Consider the following 17,983-nt stretch of genomic DNA (forward strand, 5'->3'; position numbering starts at 1 on the left):
ACAAGCATGCATACCTCAAAAATCGTTTTGTTTAAAAACCATTCGGTTGCGAGAGGGACCTCAAGAGAAATCCCGGCGATTACTGGCATAAATTCTGTTAAAATAATCCCTTACTTGGCTACATTATAACGCTCACAGACAGTATTACTGTAAACAACTGTAAATAAGCCTGCCCTTCTGATTTGTGCGGGGCTGAGAGGGATTTAAACGTGGCTCCTCCCTCATGAATAGTGGGTGGGGCCTGATATACCTAAACAGATGGGATCCGAGCTTTGTCTCCAGGCTGTCAGTGTTCTTCACGACAGGCGCTGTGAATGTGTCTCATCGCGCGCATCATCTCGGTTCATCAAAGAGCTCGAGCGCTGCATTGACAGCCTCGTCATACAGACAGACCGTCGGGTTTAAGCTGTCATCCTGATGGTGGATCGAGCCGTGTTGCTCGAAAGAGGAAGCTGAGAAGGAACAATACCGACGGTTTGGGAGCGCGAGCCTGTGTGTCGTTGGCAAGTGAATATCAGTTTACATATACGCGCTCTGTCAGCGCCTTATTGCAGAGGACAACAAACGCCAGTCTCTGTAGACGCTTAGTGTAAAAACCAGCAATGCCGGGGTTCGACTACAAGTTCCTGGAGAAGCCCAAGAGACGCTTTCAGTGTCCTCTGTGTAGCAAAGCAATGAGGGAACCCGTCCAAGTTTCCACATGTGGACACAGATTCTGCGATACCTGTCTGCAGGAATTTCTCAGGTAAGGAAACGTGTATTTGCTTAAGTAATGAGCTGTGGCAACAACAACTTCGCTATAGGATACACACAACCAACCTTGTAAGCAGTGGGGTGTATTCGAATGAGTTTTATCAATCTTCGTTTCAACACATGGCAGTCAGTCATATTTGCGCTACAGTTGACATTTTTTTTATTTCTGCCGGTAGGCCTTGAGTTGATTTGGTGGCCAATGGGAAACTGGGGGTGTTCTGAATGCAAATATTGCAAATGAAGTTAGTTGCTGTTTAGTGTCACGAGAGATAAACTGACAGATGGGTGTGTTTGGGAGGGAAATGTAATATTAACCATTTAGAAAAAGAGAAGGCTTGGTGGGTTTACTGTTTAATGAAATCCTACTATCAAAATCTGCACTGCAACATTGTTGCTGTAGTTCCAGCTTGTATACCAAATAAGAGCAGGGCCATCACTAGTGGAGCAGTTCCTGTCACATTCAGAAAATAATTAGCCTACTTGTGGAGAAAATATTTCGAATATTTTTCCTCGAGCCTGTCCATTTGTGGTCTACCTTTATAAACGTGGGAGACAAATATTTTCTGACCTCTGTGTGTGTGTGTGTGTGTGTATTCAGGCAGTAGAGACCCTCAGCTCTGGCCCTGTCTGTCATTTTGACCTGAGGCGCTACAAGGCTCTTTGAGGGGGGCAGTCAGTCTCCCATGTGGGATTGGGAAGCGAAACCTTTATTGGAATCAGTGTGCTGGAAGACTGGCTGTTCGTGCAGCACTAATTTGTGTGATTTGTTTGCTAGGTCATGTAGGAACGACTTAATGCATAAAATAGACGTGCTCAAATTTAATAACAAGTCAAATGGAAAAAATTAAGGCATGCAGGCCAACAAAATAACTCTGCAGCAGTTTTAGTATTTGTCGACATGCATATTAAACATCGGTTTTATAGCTTTCAGTTTCAACTACCAGGAAATTTAAAACAAGAACATTTACAGTTAACAGTTATAAAGCAGGAGTGCCCTTTAAATGACTCTTCTCTACTAATTATATAATGTTATGTAAGTATCATCTCATTTGGCTTGGTATTTCCTCTGGGAATGACATGATGACACTGTAAACATGACACATTGAATGATTGACAGCTGATATGCTCATTCTCACCTGTGACGTTGACAGCATTAATCATGCATAAAAAAAATAAAAATAAAAAAAAAAAGTTTTTCACCATAAGGAGAGAAGTCTGGGAGAAAATAAGCTGCAGTATTTGTACTGAATACACTATTATTAAAAACTTTATGGTTGGTAAGATTTTTTGAAAATGTTCAATGTTCAATGTTTTTGAAAGATGTGTTCAGCTCTTTTGCTCAGCAAAGCTGCATTTATTTGATCAAAAATATTGTATCAAATTATGAAATATTATTGCAATTTAAAATATAATTTATTCCTCACATGATCCTTCATAATTAATTTTAATATGCTGATTTGCTGCTCAAGAAACATTTCTTCTTATTATCAATTTTGAAAACAGTTGTGCTTCTTAATATTTTGAGTAAACCATGGCAGATCTATCTATTATTTGAAACTGACTGGTTAGTCTTTACTGACACTTTTGATCAATTTAATGTGTCATTGCTGAATAAAAGTATTAATTTCTTTAGAAAATCTTTCTGAACACAAACTTTTGAACAAGGTGAGTTATCTGGCAGCCTTACGTGGGCCTGATTTGGCCTGTGGGAAGCCAGTTGAATAGGATGTCAGTGCAAACAGATCACATTATGCCTTCATAAATGTTGCACACTAACATAATATCTTTGTATTTATATTTAGAAAGTTGACAGATTATTGTATCATGCCAACACTAATATCTGGACACAGCAGAGAAACATGAGTGCATGAATTGATTTTTTTTTTTTATATATATATATATACATGATCAATTCAACACTGAACAATTGCAACAAAGGCACAATACGAGTCACAAAGATCTTATCTAGTTTTTCCACATATCCAAACAGGTTTTGTTTCTTTCCTGTGTGCATGTTGTGGAGTATCAACAGAACTTGTGCTGATGCTGTGGTGACAGATAAGAGGTTTCAGGTCAGGTTTGCATCTCGTTGAGATTACAGTGAATGCAAGGTCCACTATAGATAGACACCCATAGAAACTGAATTATCATGTACGTTTTTGGATATTGGGAGGAAGAAGGAAGCACATGATGTATTTTGCCTAAGGCTCTGTGTGTTTATGTTTGTACTATTCTCAGTAAACCTCTTTCCTCTCACGCCTACATAGGAGAACGATTCTTTTAGAATGCTATGAAGCTTTGCTCAGTTTTATTTTCTCAAAATTGCCTGAGATAATACAAATAAAAGATGTTTCATGTAAGACTAAATGAAAGCAGACAATGCTTATGAGTCATTGGGTCATTAGTGTGTCACTGGGAAGAAATCTGATCTACTTCTCTTTATAAGTAACCTTTTTTCTTTACCAACGTATGTCACCAGCTAATGAGTAACTTTTTAACACTAGTTAAAGCTACTCGATTAAGCATCTTTTTAAAGGGACTAGAAGCACAAAATGCAGTTTCTTTTTTTTGAGAAAGGTCTTTTGAGAATGAGAAGTGATTTGCATTAAAACTACAATAATTTGAACCTTTAAATTTAATTTAAATCAGTGGTTCACAACCAGAGGGCCGGGGCCCACTAGGGAGCTTTAACAAATTTCCAAGGAGACCTCAAGATTACTTAAAATAAAGACTGGTGCCCACTGTATGGTTTATAATAGTATCTTAAGATTGTTGCTTGTCAGACTGTATGAGCATGATCCCCGCTGTAAGCCATTGTAGCCACTGTAGGATCTCAGTTGTCATTAATGTCAGACTGTACGACAGTCAAGATGCGTTAAAAACGGACGCACGGAAACTCATATGGAGTTTTATATCATCAATCCATGACATGTTCGGTGACTGAGCTGCATTACATGCGCGATTTAGGGTGTGTTCACACTTGTAGTTCAGTTCGCTTGGTTAGTTTGGTCTGGTCCAGAAAAAAAGGTACTCCTTGTATGTTTAGCATTCATTTTAGCATGTTAACACAGAACCTAAAGGCATAGGGAAGGGACTCGTGAAGAGCTTATAAACTGTGTAAAGGAGTCAAAACAGCGGCAGGAATCCCTCCGTCACACACACAAACGAAGATTGTGACGTGGTTTTGATGCCTGTACCGAACCGTGATGTTCAACATCACGTCTGTGATGAGAAAAAACAAGTATGCTTGAACATTCTGTCCATTTTAGGGTCGCATCTTGTGACATCATGTTGGGTTTTTGGTTTGTTTACATGTCTTTGGTCTGTGTTGCATTCATGTTTCATTTGAACCGCGCCAGAGTTTGTTTGGAAGCAACTTTTTAGCAGTCTTGGTCCACTTGTTTGGTGCACACCAGTGTTCGGATAGCAGCATTCACATTTATTCAAATGAACCGCACTAACAGAGCAACGGCAACAGATTTAGTTTTAATCAAATGACACACGCCAAGTGTGAACACACCCTTAAATGGTGGCTAGCAAACAAAAATAATTTTGATTATGGCTTGTCTTGAAAAGAAAAATGTAAAAAAGCGAAGACTATGTGTGAGGAGCAAGTGGTGGTTTGTAGTTGTCTCACTAATTGCGTCATCCGATTCTGCGCTCCTTTTGGTTTTTGATTTGACGGTTGTCGTAGGAGTAGTCACACTGCAGGACTGTGCGTCAAATCTTCTGACACTGACAGTTTCATCTGAGGCTAAACTTGATCGCAACGGTCATTGATCTGCTGTCGGCGAACATGTCCAACTAGCGATCAAGACCTAGGATTAGAGGATTTTTTTAGGATTCGTAACATTTGTCTCAGACGGCCAAATCGTGGCCAAAATCGTTCAGTGTGCACCCAGCTTAAGACAAAACAAGACCAGTATTGGATACCTGAATATAGGAGGTAGATTAATTTTAAAAGTGTGATTTATAGACCTGGAAAATAAATGTCTTGTAAATTATTAAAATGTTATATGAATTTATTATTATTTTTTTGTCATGCTATCACTGGTGGGCCTTGGAGTCAAAAAGGTTGAGAACCAATGATCTAAACATTATATTAAGCATTACTTGTTGAATTATTTTGAGGTGGATGTTTAAATCATGGTCTATGAGTATTGTGATGATCAGAATCACACACATGGCAGATCATCAGGATAAGTATGTGCTTTGTTGACATTGCGTGATAACCGTGTGTTTACTTCTTCTTTGTTGTGTACAGTACACATTCAAAGTTATTCCATCCGTTATTTCAGTCAGCCTCTGATCAGTTCAGACCTGCCGTCACTTTGGGAAATGTTGCCATATGTGCAAGGATTTACATGGGTTATGCTCTTGCACAACAAAATCCCAACTATGATTCACCATCTGCTGCGTTTTAACCATTATTGGAAAAGAGCCTCCAGCTACTTCAGGTTGAGTCTCACGCTACATGCACACCTATAGACTTGCCCCGTAAAACTTGATTCAGGTCTGAATCTGAAAGCATCGGATTTGTCCCATTCATGGCAACACGCTTTGACTGTTGGCTATTTGCGTTGTAAATGGAGCGTGTTTCCGCTGAAGAAGGAATGTGTAAGGAAGGCGGTTGTCTCAGAAGACCTAATCAGCGCCGGGAGGGTCAGGAGGGGCCGACCCACAGGGTTTATCACTCCGGCAATCAGCTCAAGTCACATGACCGTGACGCTAATGCAGAGTAGATGAACCTTGAACTGAGGGCATTTGGTTCACCGGCATAACACAAAAGAAGTTCTCATAATATGGGCTAACATCTCTGAATGCACACAAGGGCACCCTTAATGTCATAAATCAATGGTTTAGACTAGGCAAGTCAAAAGCGAGTCAAATAAACTCTGGAATGTTATCATTTGGTGCTTTGTGAGATAACGGTTATTGGTTTGTAGTCTTTTATTCAAGCTTTAGCTCTGTTTGTTTTGGGTCTGAACTTTTTGTGTACATATTCTGCTCACAATACACATTAGGTGTGTCCCAATTCACATACTACTCTGCTGTTTTGCACTATGAATAGTGGAAGCAGTGTTTTTAAACTGAAAATTCCAACAATTAAAATTGCACTTCAAAAACTTGGGTGATGCACCTAATTAACTGAAAAAACAAAGTGTGTGGAATGTTAGACACAAGTTCATACACTCAACATTCGCAGCTTTATTAGCTGAGATAGCTTTATCAGCCTACATAGCGGAGAAGGAGCCCAGATAGCAAAAAAGTCGTCTATTAGACGTTGAATAGACGTAAATCTTCAACATCTAATTACAACTTTTCAATGTTGAAAACAGGTCGATCTTCAGCGTCTTGATGGAATATGTAAAACTCTTTAAATTTATTTGAGATAATAATGAACATGGTTTGGTAGTTTGTTTTTCTCCATTATTTTAGCATGTATAACAGACTTATCCTGTCTTAGATTATCAGTTGAAAACATGTGGTATCTTAGATGATCAGTTGAAAACACAAAGTCAAACAGTCCGGCCGAAACTACTTTCACGTCGAAATCACGTCGAAAACAAGTCCAAGGCGGATCGACTTATTTTCAACCATATTTCAACGTTGAAAGACGGTAATTGTTTACTGGGAGGGCTATCTCCATGCTGGGCAACAAACTAGCTGTCTGAATGTCATACACTAGACTAGAGAGTTGAGTACTAGTGTGTATGCCATTTGGGACAAAACTATCAATTCCTGTTGCATTTTTCTTACCGTTTTTCACAGGATTGCCTTCTCAGTTATGGATAAACATGATGGTTATTTAGAATTTGGCCGAAACAATACCTTTTGGAGCAGTCTATGAAGTTATGTTGTCTAGGTAGGCAGCTCAGTAGGTTTTAGAACATTAAGAAGTTTTCCATCGACGATTTGCTTCTCTTGCTGCTTTGCACAGCTTCGGGTGACGCATTAAGGTAATCCAAAATCCATATTAAAGTGTTAATTTTATTACATTTTATCTATTTATTACAATAAAGGCTGTTTCTCAAAATGAGTCAGAAATCTCCACTTCAGGAGCACTTGTTACTGCCTTGCCTTGCCTTGCCTAAAATTATTCGGTTATCAGTATTTTTTGATATATGGTGATATCATCTGACATCTTTTTTCTGATATAAAGAAAGACATCCAAAATCCCCTCTGTAAAATTCTTTATTATAATATCTCAACAAAATTAAGAATATTGAATCTTGCTTCAGCCAATGTTTAGATTTCGGTCTAGAAATGTATGTAACTTAGTATTTAATTAGAGTTGAACTACCCTTATTTGTATATTTAAACATAACATTTTAGAAAACTTGAAATACAAAACCAATTGTCTTGTGATTAATCAACTGGGAAAAGTATGGTGATAGCTACAGTATTAGTTCAAATTTTTACCATATTCACCTGTAGTATCTTGCCTTAGAAAAAGGCATGCATGACAAGGCTGCCATTCAGAAGCTACTTGTATCCAAAGAAAGTACAGAAGGTGAATATCCTGGTGCAAGGAGCACAAAACCTTAGCTTCAGTTTTCACAGCCTAATTTTCTCAAACAGAATGTCTTTTTTCATAGAGAATCTGAATAGAGTTCTCTGTGTCTTCTATTGAACTCAAGCCCTCCTGCGTTCTCTTGAGAGCTGATGGTCTGTAACATGTGCACACTAAAGCCTTGCAACGGAAGGATGGGTTTATTCGGGGTAGAACAGGGTAACTGGTGACGGGCAAAGTGGGAAAAGAAAGATTGACTACTTTCCAGCCAGGGCCATCTGTGTGAACAACATCTTTTTTACATTAAAGCTCAAATGAATTGCCCTCTGTCTATTGAGATACAGAAAGGAGCCTCTTTGGCCTGTCCCAGATAGTGAGAGGTTCTTTGAGGAATGGGAGATTTAGAGGAAGCATTGGTGCCCAGCTCTGAGAGGAAGCCAGACTGGGTATGACAGCTGGGAGTCTGCATCCCCCCCCCCTCAGGATTCATGCCATTGAGTCAGATGAATAGTGACTGGGCATCCTCTCTCACTTCCTGCACGGCCTCGTCAAAGACCCTCACATCCTCTCACAGGTGCCACTGGTCATATAAGTCATCTGTTGGCTGGGTCCATGACAGATAAGATAAGATCCAAACACTTTTAAAAGAAACGTTTACATTTAATGAGTCAAAAAATGTCATGTAGTGCAACCATCAAGTAAAAGTAATCATATACGGTATTTTATTTTCATCTTGAATCTTAAAAAAATCATAAATATCATCATTTTTTGGGAGATTATTTAATATTTTAACAGACTTATTGACCTTAAAGCTCCAGTATGCGACTTTGGTATTTGACCACAAGAGGGCGCAGTTTCAACAATAACAAAGGCGAAGCTTGATGACGCTATGAAGGAGGTGACGATGGGAGATGTCGTTTTTTTTAATGCGTTTTCACCATCTAGCGATATATCTACATGGAATTAATGAATCATGATCACGGATGAGGTAATTTATTCGTTTTTGTATTACCTGTATGTCTGATCGTATTATTTTATTTCATCATAATTAATGAACTGCAAGGAACGTGAAATGTTATGCTATATTATCTGCAACATACAGCTATTTGTCAAATGATTTGTTTGGTTAATGTTGTGCAGTTTTACGTTTTTATGGTTAATGCCGTGTTGTGTAACGTGTTCAAACCAATATCTAAAAGTAAATTTGAACGAACATTTGCAAGTAATGACTAAATATATTTTTTTAACATCATATCCGATTGTATTTAATTGTACTGCCATAAGCTCGGTCACCACACGTGATAAAAAGCCTTACCAAAGTACAAAGAGCAATATAACTTTGTTTATAAGTGCTATTATTGACAGTTGCATGTCTTACCTGTCTATCAATACACTCGCGAGAGAGTCTCTGTCAAGTCCAAGATTGTCGCGCAGCTCTCTCCATCTCGAAAACGCCTGCCGATATTTATCTGGGTTTTATTCCTCCGTTTGTCACACAGTCCGTGACTCCGCGTGTATCCGAATATGGACGCTTTCGTTTTGTTGGCACTTCCATACTCGCCAAAGAGTTCGTGATCCATAACAGCTATAACCGTACAGTCTATGGCTATAACGCTATAACCACCACTTCCGCATTTGACCATGCGATATTCCGGTGTGGTGGGTCATATTTTTTATTTTATTCTTTTTTTATTCTTTGTCAGACGTCTTTATTGTTTATTGTGATGAGAAAAAAAACCTCAATAAAGTTGTTGTAAAAAAAAAAAAAAAATCCCGTGTGGTGGAATATCCTATCACATGGTCCACACCGGAAAAAAGGGATATTGCGTCACTGAGGAGCGACATTTCTTTTCCGGGACGGCCAGTTATTTAAAATCGGAATTTCTCTGAAATAAAAAATCTTTGGAGACTTTTGAGATATTGTAAGTACACAACTGGAGGAAATATATCACACTGTGCAAGTTATTTTTGGAAATTTTATTACAAAATTCCTACATATTGGAGCTTTAACACTCTAATACAATTTCCTGTTGTTGTTTTTCTGTATGCAGATCACACCACATGACTTGACAGACATTTTTCAATATTAATGAGCATTGTAGCAGATTTCTTAAAATATATTTTTGTTGGATTATGCCAAACTACTTAGCAAGATTTTCTTATCAAGAATTTAATTATTTTAATAAACCTTTTTTTTTTCATTATGATATCAGGAAAGTTGCATCACACTGACCTTTTTGACTTTATGCAATCAAGAAAATGAATTCTTAATATAGAAATGAAAGACATGCTCATATTTTAAGGTAAAAAAGTATTTAAAAAAAATATATCAGAAATGATTACTTCAGAAATATTACGTATTTTTTAGAGTCATGCCACATGACATTTTACAGCCAGAACTTAGCATGTCTTTTCATAAAAAGGTCAAATTATATGATATTTTAAGAGACTTATTGACCATGCCATGTGGTCACAAGAGTCAGCAGGGGTGTATTCAAGTCATTGTGTGTATGAATTGAAAATCTTTTTTTCCTCCATAGTTATGTATGTTAGTCGCCCCACTTGACTTTGATTTGGTGGGAAAAAGTTTTTCAAATATTAATAAGCAAATTTGTTATTTGTATATTTGGTAAAATATTGTATAGTTTTTACTAAGAAATAATAAGATAATGCCAAACTACATAATGTTTTCTTATTAAGATTTGTATTCTTTTAATAAAGCTTTTTTTCTTCATTCAAATATCAGGACAGTTGTACCCTGATATTTTGAGTTTATTAATATTGAAATGAATTTTAATTCATAAATTAAAAACATTTTCATCATATGATTTTCACATAACTTTCATACATACAAAATGTACACTCTTAAAAATAAAGCTTCCAAAAGTTTTTTTTTTATTATTGTTGTTGTAGTAATTCCATGGAAGAACCATTTTTGGTTCCCCAAAGAAACTTTCAGTGAACAGTTCTTGAAAAGAACCTTTTTTTTATGTGAAGAACATCTTAATAATCTAAAGAACCTTTTTCCACTTTAAAAAAAACTTTTTTTGGAATTGAAAGTTTTCATGAATATTAAATGTTCTTCACGGTACCACTGATGCCAATTAAGAACCTTCATTTTTCAGAGGGTACATAGTTTTCTATGCTGAAAGTCTTTGTTTTGGTGTGAATGAACTGAGATCAGGTCTTGGCTGAGTGATGTCATAGGCTTGAGTCTTTAGGGATGTTGTTATGAGTGCAGTGGACCTCAGCTCCAGCTGTAGTTAACGTTCTGGAGTTAAAGTTCTCCATCCCTTCCACACAGCTGCAAGCTGGCGAAGGGTGAGGCTGTTATTATCAATGCATTTCATTTAAATGTTTTGCATCAGCGCTTCTTTGGTTGAAAGTCCCTTAAGGGTTCTGTGTTAATTATCATCGTAGAGGGTGTTATTAGGAGCTAAAGGAGGTTCAATGAGGGCGACACAAAAAGTGGGCGAGCTCTTAACATTCCTGACTGGATTTTCTGCCCCATTCAGATGTCCATCGTCTGCAAGCGCATAGACAACATTCCTTTGTGAAAAACCGTGGTGCTTGACGACCTGGGACGCTCAGTGATATTAGTGAGGGGTTCATTAACAAAGTCGATAGAGGTGTTCGTGGGGATCCAGGACTTGCCCGGGCATGCTTATATTTGAAGAGAAATCAAATAATGATACCTTTACTCCCCTTGGGAGCAGATACGCAGGGAACTATTTCAGTTATGCAATACAGCAGTTTGTCACTCACGCCATACATGCTGAGGCCAGGTTGCTCTAACCTAGACCTGCCAGAAGCTGGCATGCCTCAAACAATAGCTAATTTGTGATAAGACAAACATCGCTATTACTATTGCTTATACTTGGGAAATGAAAAAATCTCTAACACTAGGTATTTATATGCCATCCTACTCTATGTGCAATGGATGTGATTGATGCCTTAAATTGTGTGCTGTTATGTTTCGTGCTGTCAAGGTAGTAGACTTATGATTTTTGGCTTCTAGGACCACTTCTGTCCTGATTCCTTCGAGGGGAGGGTCTATGGGCAGGTAAATGTATTTTGTTGTTTTTCCAGATCTTTTGACCTAATGGACAAAATAAGCTTACGGCCAGAGACGACGGAAAAACATACGGAGAGCATCAGCTTTAGTTTCTGTTCTGACAGCCGCAAGACCACGCCGAACGCTGTGAATCAAATTTTAAGCAGTCATAAATATTGTGTTGAGGATTGCATATTCTACTTTGTTTCACATGTACAAATCTATTTCAAGAGAAATTGTTTATTTTATTTCTTTATATAAATTCAGTTAAGTGCTTCGTTGAATGTCCCCTCAGCTGACAGGTGGTTGAAGGTCATTTAAAGCATCTAGATGTAATTAGTTTCTCTCGGCTGAATTATTCTGTGCTAATGCAAACCTCTAAATCCCAGTCGCATCCGGTTCCGCACACGCAGCTTGTGTGTTTTTCATTTTGCTGTAACTCTATCATGCCTTATCCAACGAGTAACATGGTTTAATCAAAACCGAATGCATTTGCCTGGGCTCTGAAGGGGGCTCAGACAGCTGAGAGACCACTGGTGTGAGAATGCTATCTGTTGTGTAGTTGACAGGCAGGCATGTGAAGAATCTGCTGGTGAGCGAGCAGCTGGGGTGGCCAGATCTTGAGGAAGGAGGTGTCTCTCGCTCCGAGGGCACCTGTCTCAGTGAAAGGCTCTCTTGTAGAGCGCAACAGGTGTTGGCAGAGCGGTTAAGCTCTTCGGTTAAAGCGTACACTCATTCGCTGTTATTGACTGTCAATTCCGGAGGCCGGCCGGATTGAAGGTCACAGCCATTGGTTCCCCTTTGTGAAAGAGGCAGTGTGATCGCTTCCTTCCTGCCCTACCCTGCGCAGATCCGCTCTATATAACAGCTCAAAGATGCCCTTTCAGTTCCAGCATGGCACGTTACCCTCTTCTCGCTCCCCTGGCTTACTCTCAAATGTGTCAGGGCAACACAAACTCGCGCTCCCACGTCCTAACCCGGCTCTAAACTAGTGACACTGATTCTATGAAAGAGGACTGAGAAAGCCACTTCCTCATTTTCAAGGCCAGGCGTGTTGGTCATTCTTTTCCCTGGAGATGAGAGAGATGTTAAAGAGCTTTCTGTTTGAACTCATTTTTGGAGAATTAAATGTCCTTTCGTCTCTTTTTTGGCTTTTGAAAGGACAGACAACATCATTCTGTGGTGAAATATTGTTACATAATGACCACTGTATAACCGTATATAATTGACCGCTGTCCCACACAACCGATTTTCTACATAAATGTGCTAGTATCATGTCTTGCATATCACTTTCTTGCATAATATAATTTAAACTCAAATCAATATTTATTTATTTAGCTAGTCAGTTAATTTATTTATTCAGTATCCTATTTATTTATTTATATATTCATTTATTTATTTATTTTACCCATTTTTATATTTGTAATGATTTATTGAAATTATACCATGATGTGACAGTCTGAAATGACCTTGTCATGTCTTTTTTGTGATACTATTTTCTTGTCACAAGTTATTAAAATATGAATAATAATATAACAATATAATAATAATAATAATAATAATAATAATAATAGTTCATTAATATAAATTGTCATATTTTATTTTAAAATATTTTAATAGCCTAATATATACATTTTTAATGTCTTAATTGTTTTTATTATATTAATATGAATTTAAATATTAATTTAAAACTCCTTGACTATTACTACTATGTATTGCTTAATAAAAAGATTATTTAAAGATTAAAAATAAAATTTACTTTTTCATTTTGAACTCTGTTTGAAACGGTTTTACTACCTTGACGCTTTTAATGTTCCACGGAAATCGTTGGTTGTATGCTGTATGTAAATGCATTTTTATTTATATGTCTTGTTTATTTGTGGTATGTATGTAATGTATGTAATGTAGCGTTTGCATGCATGTATTGTATTGTATGTTTGGTAATACATTGGTGCAAAAAAAAAGTGAGTCGTGTCATACATATTAATATGTGCAAAAAGAACACCCCATCATTCAAAGGGAACGGCAAGGCAGAGCCTATGTGGGAGAGAAAACGAGAGGATTGTGTTTCCGCTCCATGTGAGGGTACACTGCCTGCGCTGTGGGATGATGGCGAGCACAGGAGTTCTAGCATGTTCTTATCAGCTACATGAGTGCACATCTAGCTTCCTAACAGACTCGCCGCTCCCTTACACACACACACACATACACACGCCTCTCTCTCCGGCATTAAGAGCCTCACCTTCACCCCGTTACCATGGCCACTGAAGTTCCGGGCCTAGCCAATCGGTGGCACCGCTGACAAGTGAGGCGCGCACACACACACACACACACACACACACACACACACACACACACACACACACACACATACACACACAGCATCCCTGATGAGGTACTGACGAGCCGCCCTCTCGGCTTTCTCTGACTGTCTCCCTCTAATCAATGAACTCAAATTATAATTACATAATCCTCCTACATAGGGAGTCACTGGGTTTAATGTTGGTTTTCAAACTTTTTGAAGTCAGGAACTCCGAGACAGGCGGAGAACGCTCGGGAGGTGTTGTCTCGGGACGCTGGAGGTGACTCATCCCGTATTAGGTGCGTAGTTTGTGTCCACCAGCACGCGGTGACTCACACAGCCGATAACGAGGGTAAATTATTTTGCTTTCACAAAGCATTTCACCAACTTTCCAGTCACTTTTACCGCTGCATTATAAACATCGCTGTACATATCTGCAGCCACAAGTGAATATTTTCACCCACTCTTTCAGAACGGTTCTTGGTCACATGAGGAAATGCATGGTATAATTAGACTCTGTAACTGTGCTATTGGGGTGTGGTTGAGTTTTTCCCTGGAGCGTCTATGGAGTTGAGCTAAATCAAGCCTCCCACACAACACGTATATTCATTTATTCTTTCCACACCTGGTACTGTACACCGTCTCGTGCATAGGCGCACAATAAAGAGCTCTGTCAGTCAATGGCGTGTCACGCTCAAGTCTCGCCTAATAGATAATAGTTCATTTACAGTTTATTCAAGCCATCTTTTGTGAGGCTCAATACAACTCGACTCACTGAGAAGAAGCTTTGTGTTGATGCTTAATACATTCACTCACTGGATGACAAGGCTGCTATTTGTTTTTATTCACTCTCTAAATGAGGGAAAATGCAGCATTATGAAGAGCTGATGATAAGTGGAATATGTATGGTGAAAATAGATATCAAATAAATAGATGCTGAGCTCATAGATATACAAAATCGGTTATTTTTTTCTGATTTCTTTTTTAGTTTATGCTACTCATAAAGAAAATCTGATACATTTACAGTAAGCCGTTATCACTGAAAATCTTTTTTTGCCTCTTCAAATTAGCAGAGTAACAGGAGAGGAAAGAGATAATGAGAATGATAAATTAATAGTTTTATTGATAAATATGATCAAAGATGGCTGTAAAAATAAATCTGCATTGTTTATCCTTTTGATCTTTCATTAAAAAATAATTCAATAATTGAACCTGTCATTGAAGTAAATGAATTGAAAGTGGGGGGGAAATCACATTATGAAATAAATGTTTTTCTCCAAAACATGTTGGCCATAATTATTGGCACCCTTTTATTAAATACTTTTTCCAACCTCCTTTTGCTAAGATAGCAGCTCTGAGTTTTCTCCTATAATGCCTGATGAGTTTGGAGAACACCTGACAAGAGATCAGAGACCATTCCTCCATACAGAATCTCTCCAGATCCTTCAGATTCCCAGATCCATGTTGGTGCTTCACCCCACTCATCAGGTCAGGGAACTGGGATGGCCATGGCAGAAGCTGGGGGTACTTTTTAATCCCTGTTTGCACCAAACATAATAAATGAATAAATAAGTAAATGAATAAATAAATTGATATTTAATTAAAAAAGAAACTGTGGAGTGATTCGGAAGACATGAAACTAGTGCAGCTATAGAAAATGAATTGCTTGGTACAGTGGTCAATTATATAGTTTAGTGATCATTATGCAACAATAATTTACCACATAATGATGTGACTGACCAGTCAGAATCAAGTATCTTAGAGAGTCATGAGTCACTGTTGTGCTCTGAGGAGAGAATGTGCTCTGTCCTTTGCTGGCTAATGACCGATATTTCTGCCTGATAATATTCATTGGCCGGGATTATCTGTCCTGTTCCACCTGCTGTCATGGTAGAACAGCGCATGACATTCAGGAAGGTAATCCACCCATCCTAAGGATTATCACGCTGCTAATTTGCCTGTAGCGAAGCCCGAGGGTGTGGAGTCTGTTTTGTGTCCCCAAGTCTTGATAGTTTTTCATTTTTCAGTACAGAAGCCAGCCTGGAGTGTGAGGCGATGAACGGAAACTGTGTCAAATTTCATTACTTCTATTTTATGGTACACACAGTATTTGAAAGTGCCGCTTCACTGTGTAGACTAAAAGGAATTGATCAGGAACAAACACGCAGATCATTTGATATGCACGCTCATATTTGCTGGTGTCTCTTTACATGATCATAATCTCCAATTGCATTAGCTCCTTTATCTTTTGGACCCAACAACAAAGTCGAGAACATTTAGAGCTGGCCATAAGCTTCATATCTAACACCCAGAGCTCTGAACTTGCTCAAAGGCTCTCAAACTTACTTTTCTTCCAAAATAAACCCTTTGAATTTATCAAGCTGTTGCGAGATTATCCAACAGACATTATCAGCTTGTTCTTAGAGCTTCTCATTTTAATGAATTATGTATTCATCCCAGAATGAGCTGCGAGAGCTTACTCTTTTGCATCTAGCCCCATAGCCATCTGAGAACCCGGACCTTTTTCAGCATCGGGCCTATCGAATGAGAAGAGCAAGATGGGCTCGCCGCTGGAAGATAAGCTAAGAAACAGCTAATCCTGCAGTCCTTTATGCTTATACTTTCCCTACTAATTTCCACATCATTGAATTCACAATCCTTTCCAACTGTTAAGGAGCTTTTTAATTCCGACTGGCTTTGTCTTTGTCATGTGCATTATGTCAGTTTTAAACTTTAATCAACTCCTCAAAAGCGACAGATGTGATGTGAGAATTTGGCCTAAATGTCATTTTCATGAATTAAATGCTTTGTAATTAATCATTTATCACATTCAGGGCTTCATAAGACTTCGCTTGACAGCTTTCAAACGTGTGTCCACCCACTTTATCTCAGTCCTATAGAGACCTTAGTCAGAATGGACTCCATATCTAATTCGGCACTAACAAAATCAAGACACGCTGGAGATAAAAGCAAGAGACAATATAAACATGTCACATTTGTGTATGCCAAATTATTTTACTGTGATAATTCCTCACAGTTTCATTGTTTACATGTGAAGCCAGAGATTACAAAATGGGAATGAATGATTCAGACCGACTCATTTGAATCATTTAAAAGATCCAACTCAAGAGAATGATTCTTTCACAAATAGGAAATCACTAGCCTGGTAATACCAAACTCTGCTACTTCGCTTTGCTTCGTAGACAGAGTCTGGAATGGCATAATAGAGAAGTGTTTTCTCTCTCGCGGGGGTCGCTTGTCTGAAGTTTAAAATCATTGGTTACCCGTAAGCCAATCACATAACGTTTGGTTATGGCGTGTGTTATGCGCATGCTCAGCCGCATCTAACTTCCACTGTAAACACATGTATGATGCGAAAACAAAAACCATCGAGCGAAATACCGGAGTGAACATGGCTGTGAACGATTTTTGCAGATTATGTGAAGTAAATCTACGCATCCACAGTACAATCAGTGTCTACGTCACGGCTCTCAGCCCGCCCTCTGTTCGTTGATTGGCCGGCTGTTTTCAGGCCGGAGGAAAACGGAAAGCTATTACGCTGTCTCAGACTGAGTACAGAAGCGAAATGAAATTGAGCGGAAGTACGAAGTCTGACGTAGTCAGGCTAGGAAATCACTACTTATCAGGGCAGATCAGGGTTATTATTGTTAACTAAAACTATTAAAACCATTTTTGTTCATTGAAATAAAGTTTAAACAACTTTTGAAAACTAACTGAAATAAGTTTGAATTGAAGGACTAAAATTTCCAATTGAAAATAAAAATAAATTAAAACTGAAATAAAAATAAATTCAACTTAAAATGTAATATTTATAAAAAGCAAAATCTAACAAAAATATTTTTTAAAAGCACACACAATTAAAAATAAATAAAAAATATAAACTAATTAAAAAATATGAATCAAAAGTATAGAAGCTGAAACTGAAATAAATAGTAATAAAATGACACTGGTGAATGTCTGAATAACTTTAATTTACTAAATAACTTATTTTGGGCTGTTCTTCAAACAAAATTTCAAGGAACAGTTCACCCACAAATGTTTGACTGACATAAAAGGAGATTTTTAAAAAATGTCTGGTTTTTCTTTCATACAATGAACGTCAGTGGAGTCCCTTGTTGTTTTGGACCCCAATGACTTTCATTGCATATACAATAACTGTACATACAAAAATATATCTTCTTTTGTGTTCTACAGAAGAAAGAAAGTCATACAGGTTTGACGTCATTTCTGAGTGAACTATCCTTTTTAATATAGTGCATGAGTCATAAAGAACTACTTTGATATATAAATATATATATATATATATATATATAAAGCCTCAGTCCTCATTTACATTCAT

At 37.9% G+C, this 17,983-nt stretch overlaps 1 protein-coding gene across 1 annotated transcript in view; it reads left to right on the forward strand.

The window, feature by feature from the left end:
* The first annotated feature begins 232 nt into the window (after window positions 1-232).
* The window catches only part of traf4a (tnf receptor-associated factor 4a), a 40,343-nt gene continuing 22,592 nt past the window's right edge, over window positions 233-17,983 (forward strand). Inside the window, exon 1 of the mRNA XM_081369739.1 lies at window positions 233-745. Within this exon, the coding sequence (XP_081225865.1) occupies window positions 603-745 (143 nt within the window). The 5' untranslated portion in view covers window positions 233-602. The remainder of the gene's footprint in view (window positions 746-17,983) is intronic.

Source organism: Scardinius erythrophthalmus, assembly GCF_964197995.2.
Source record: "Scardinius erythrophthalmus genome assembly, chromosome: 7".
NCBI classification, from domain to species: Eukaryota; Metazoa; Chordata; class Actinopteri; order Cypriniformes; family Leuciscidae; genus Scardinius; species Scardinius erythrophthalmus.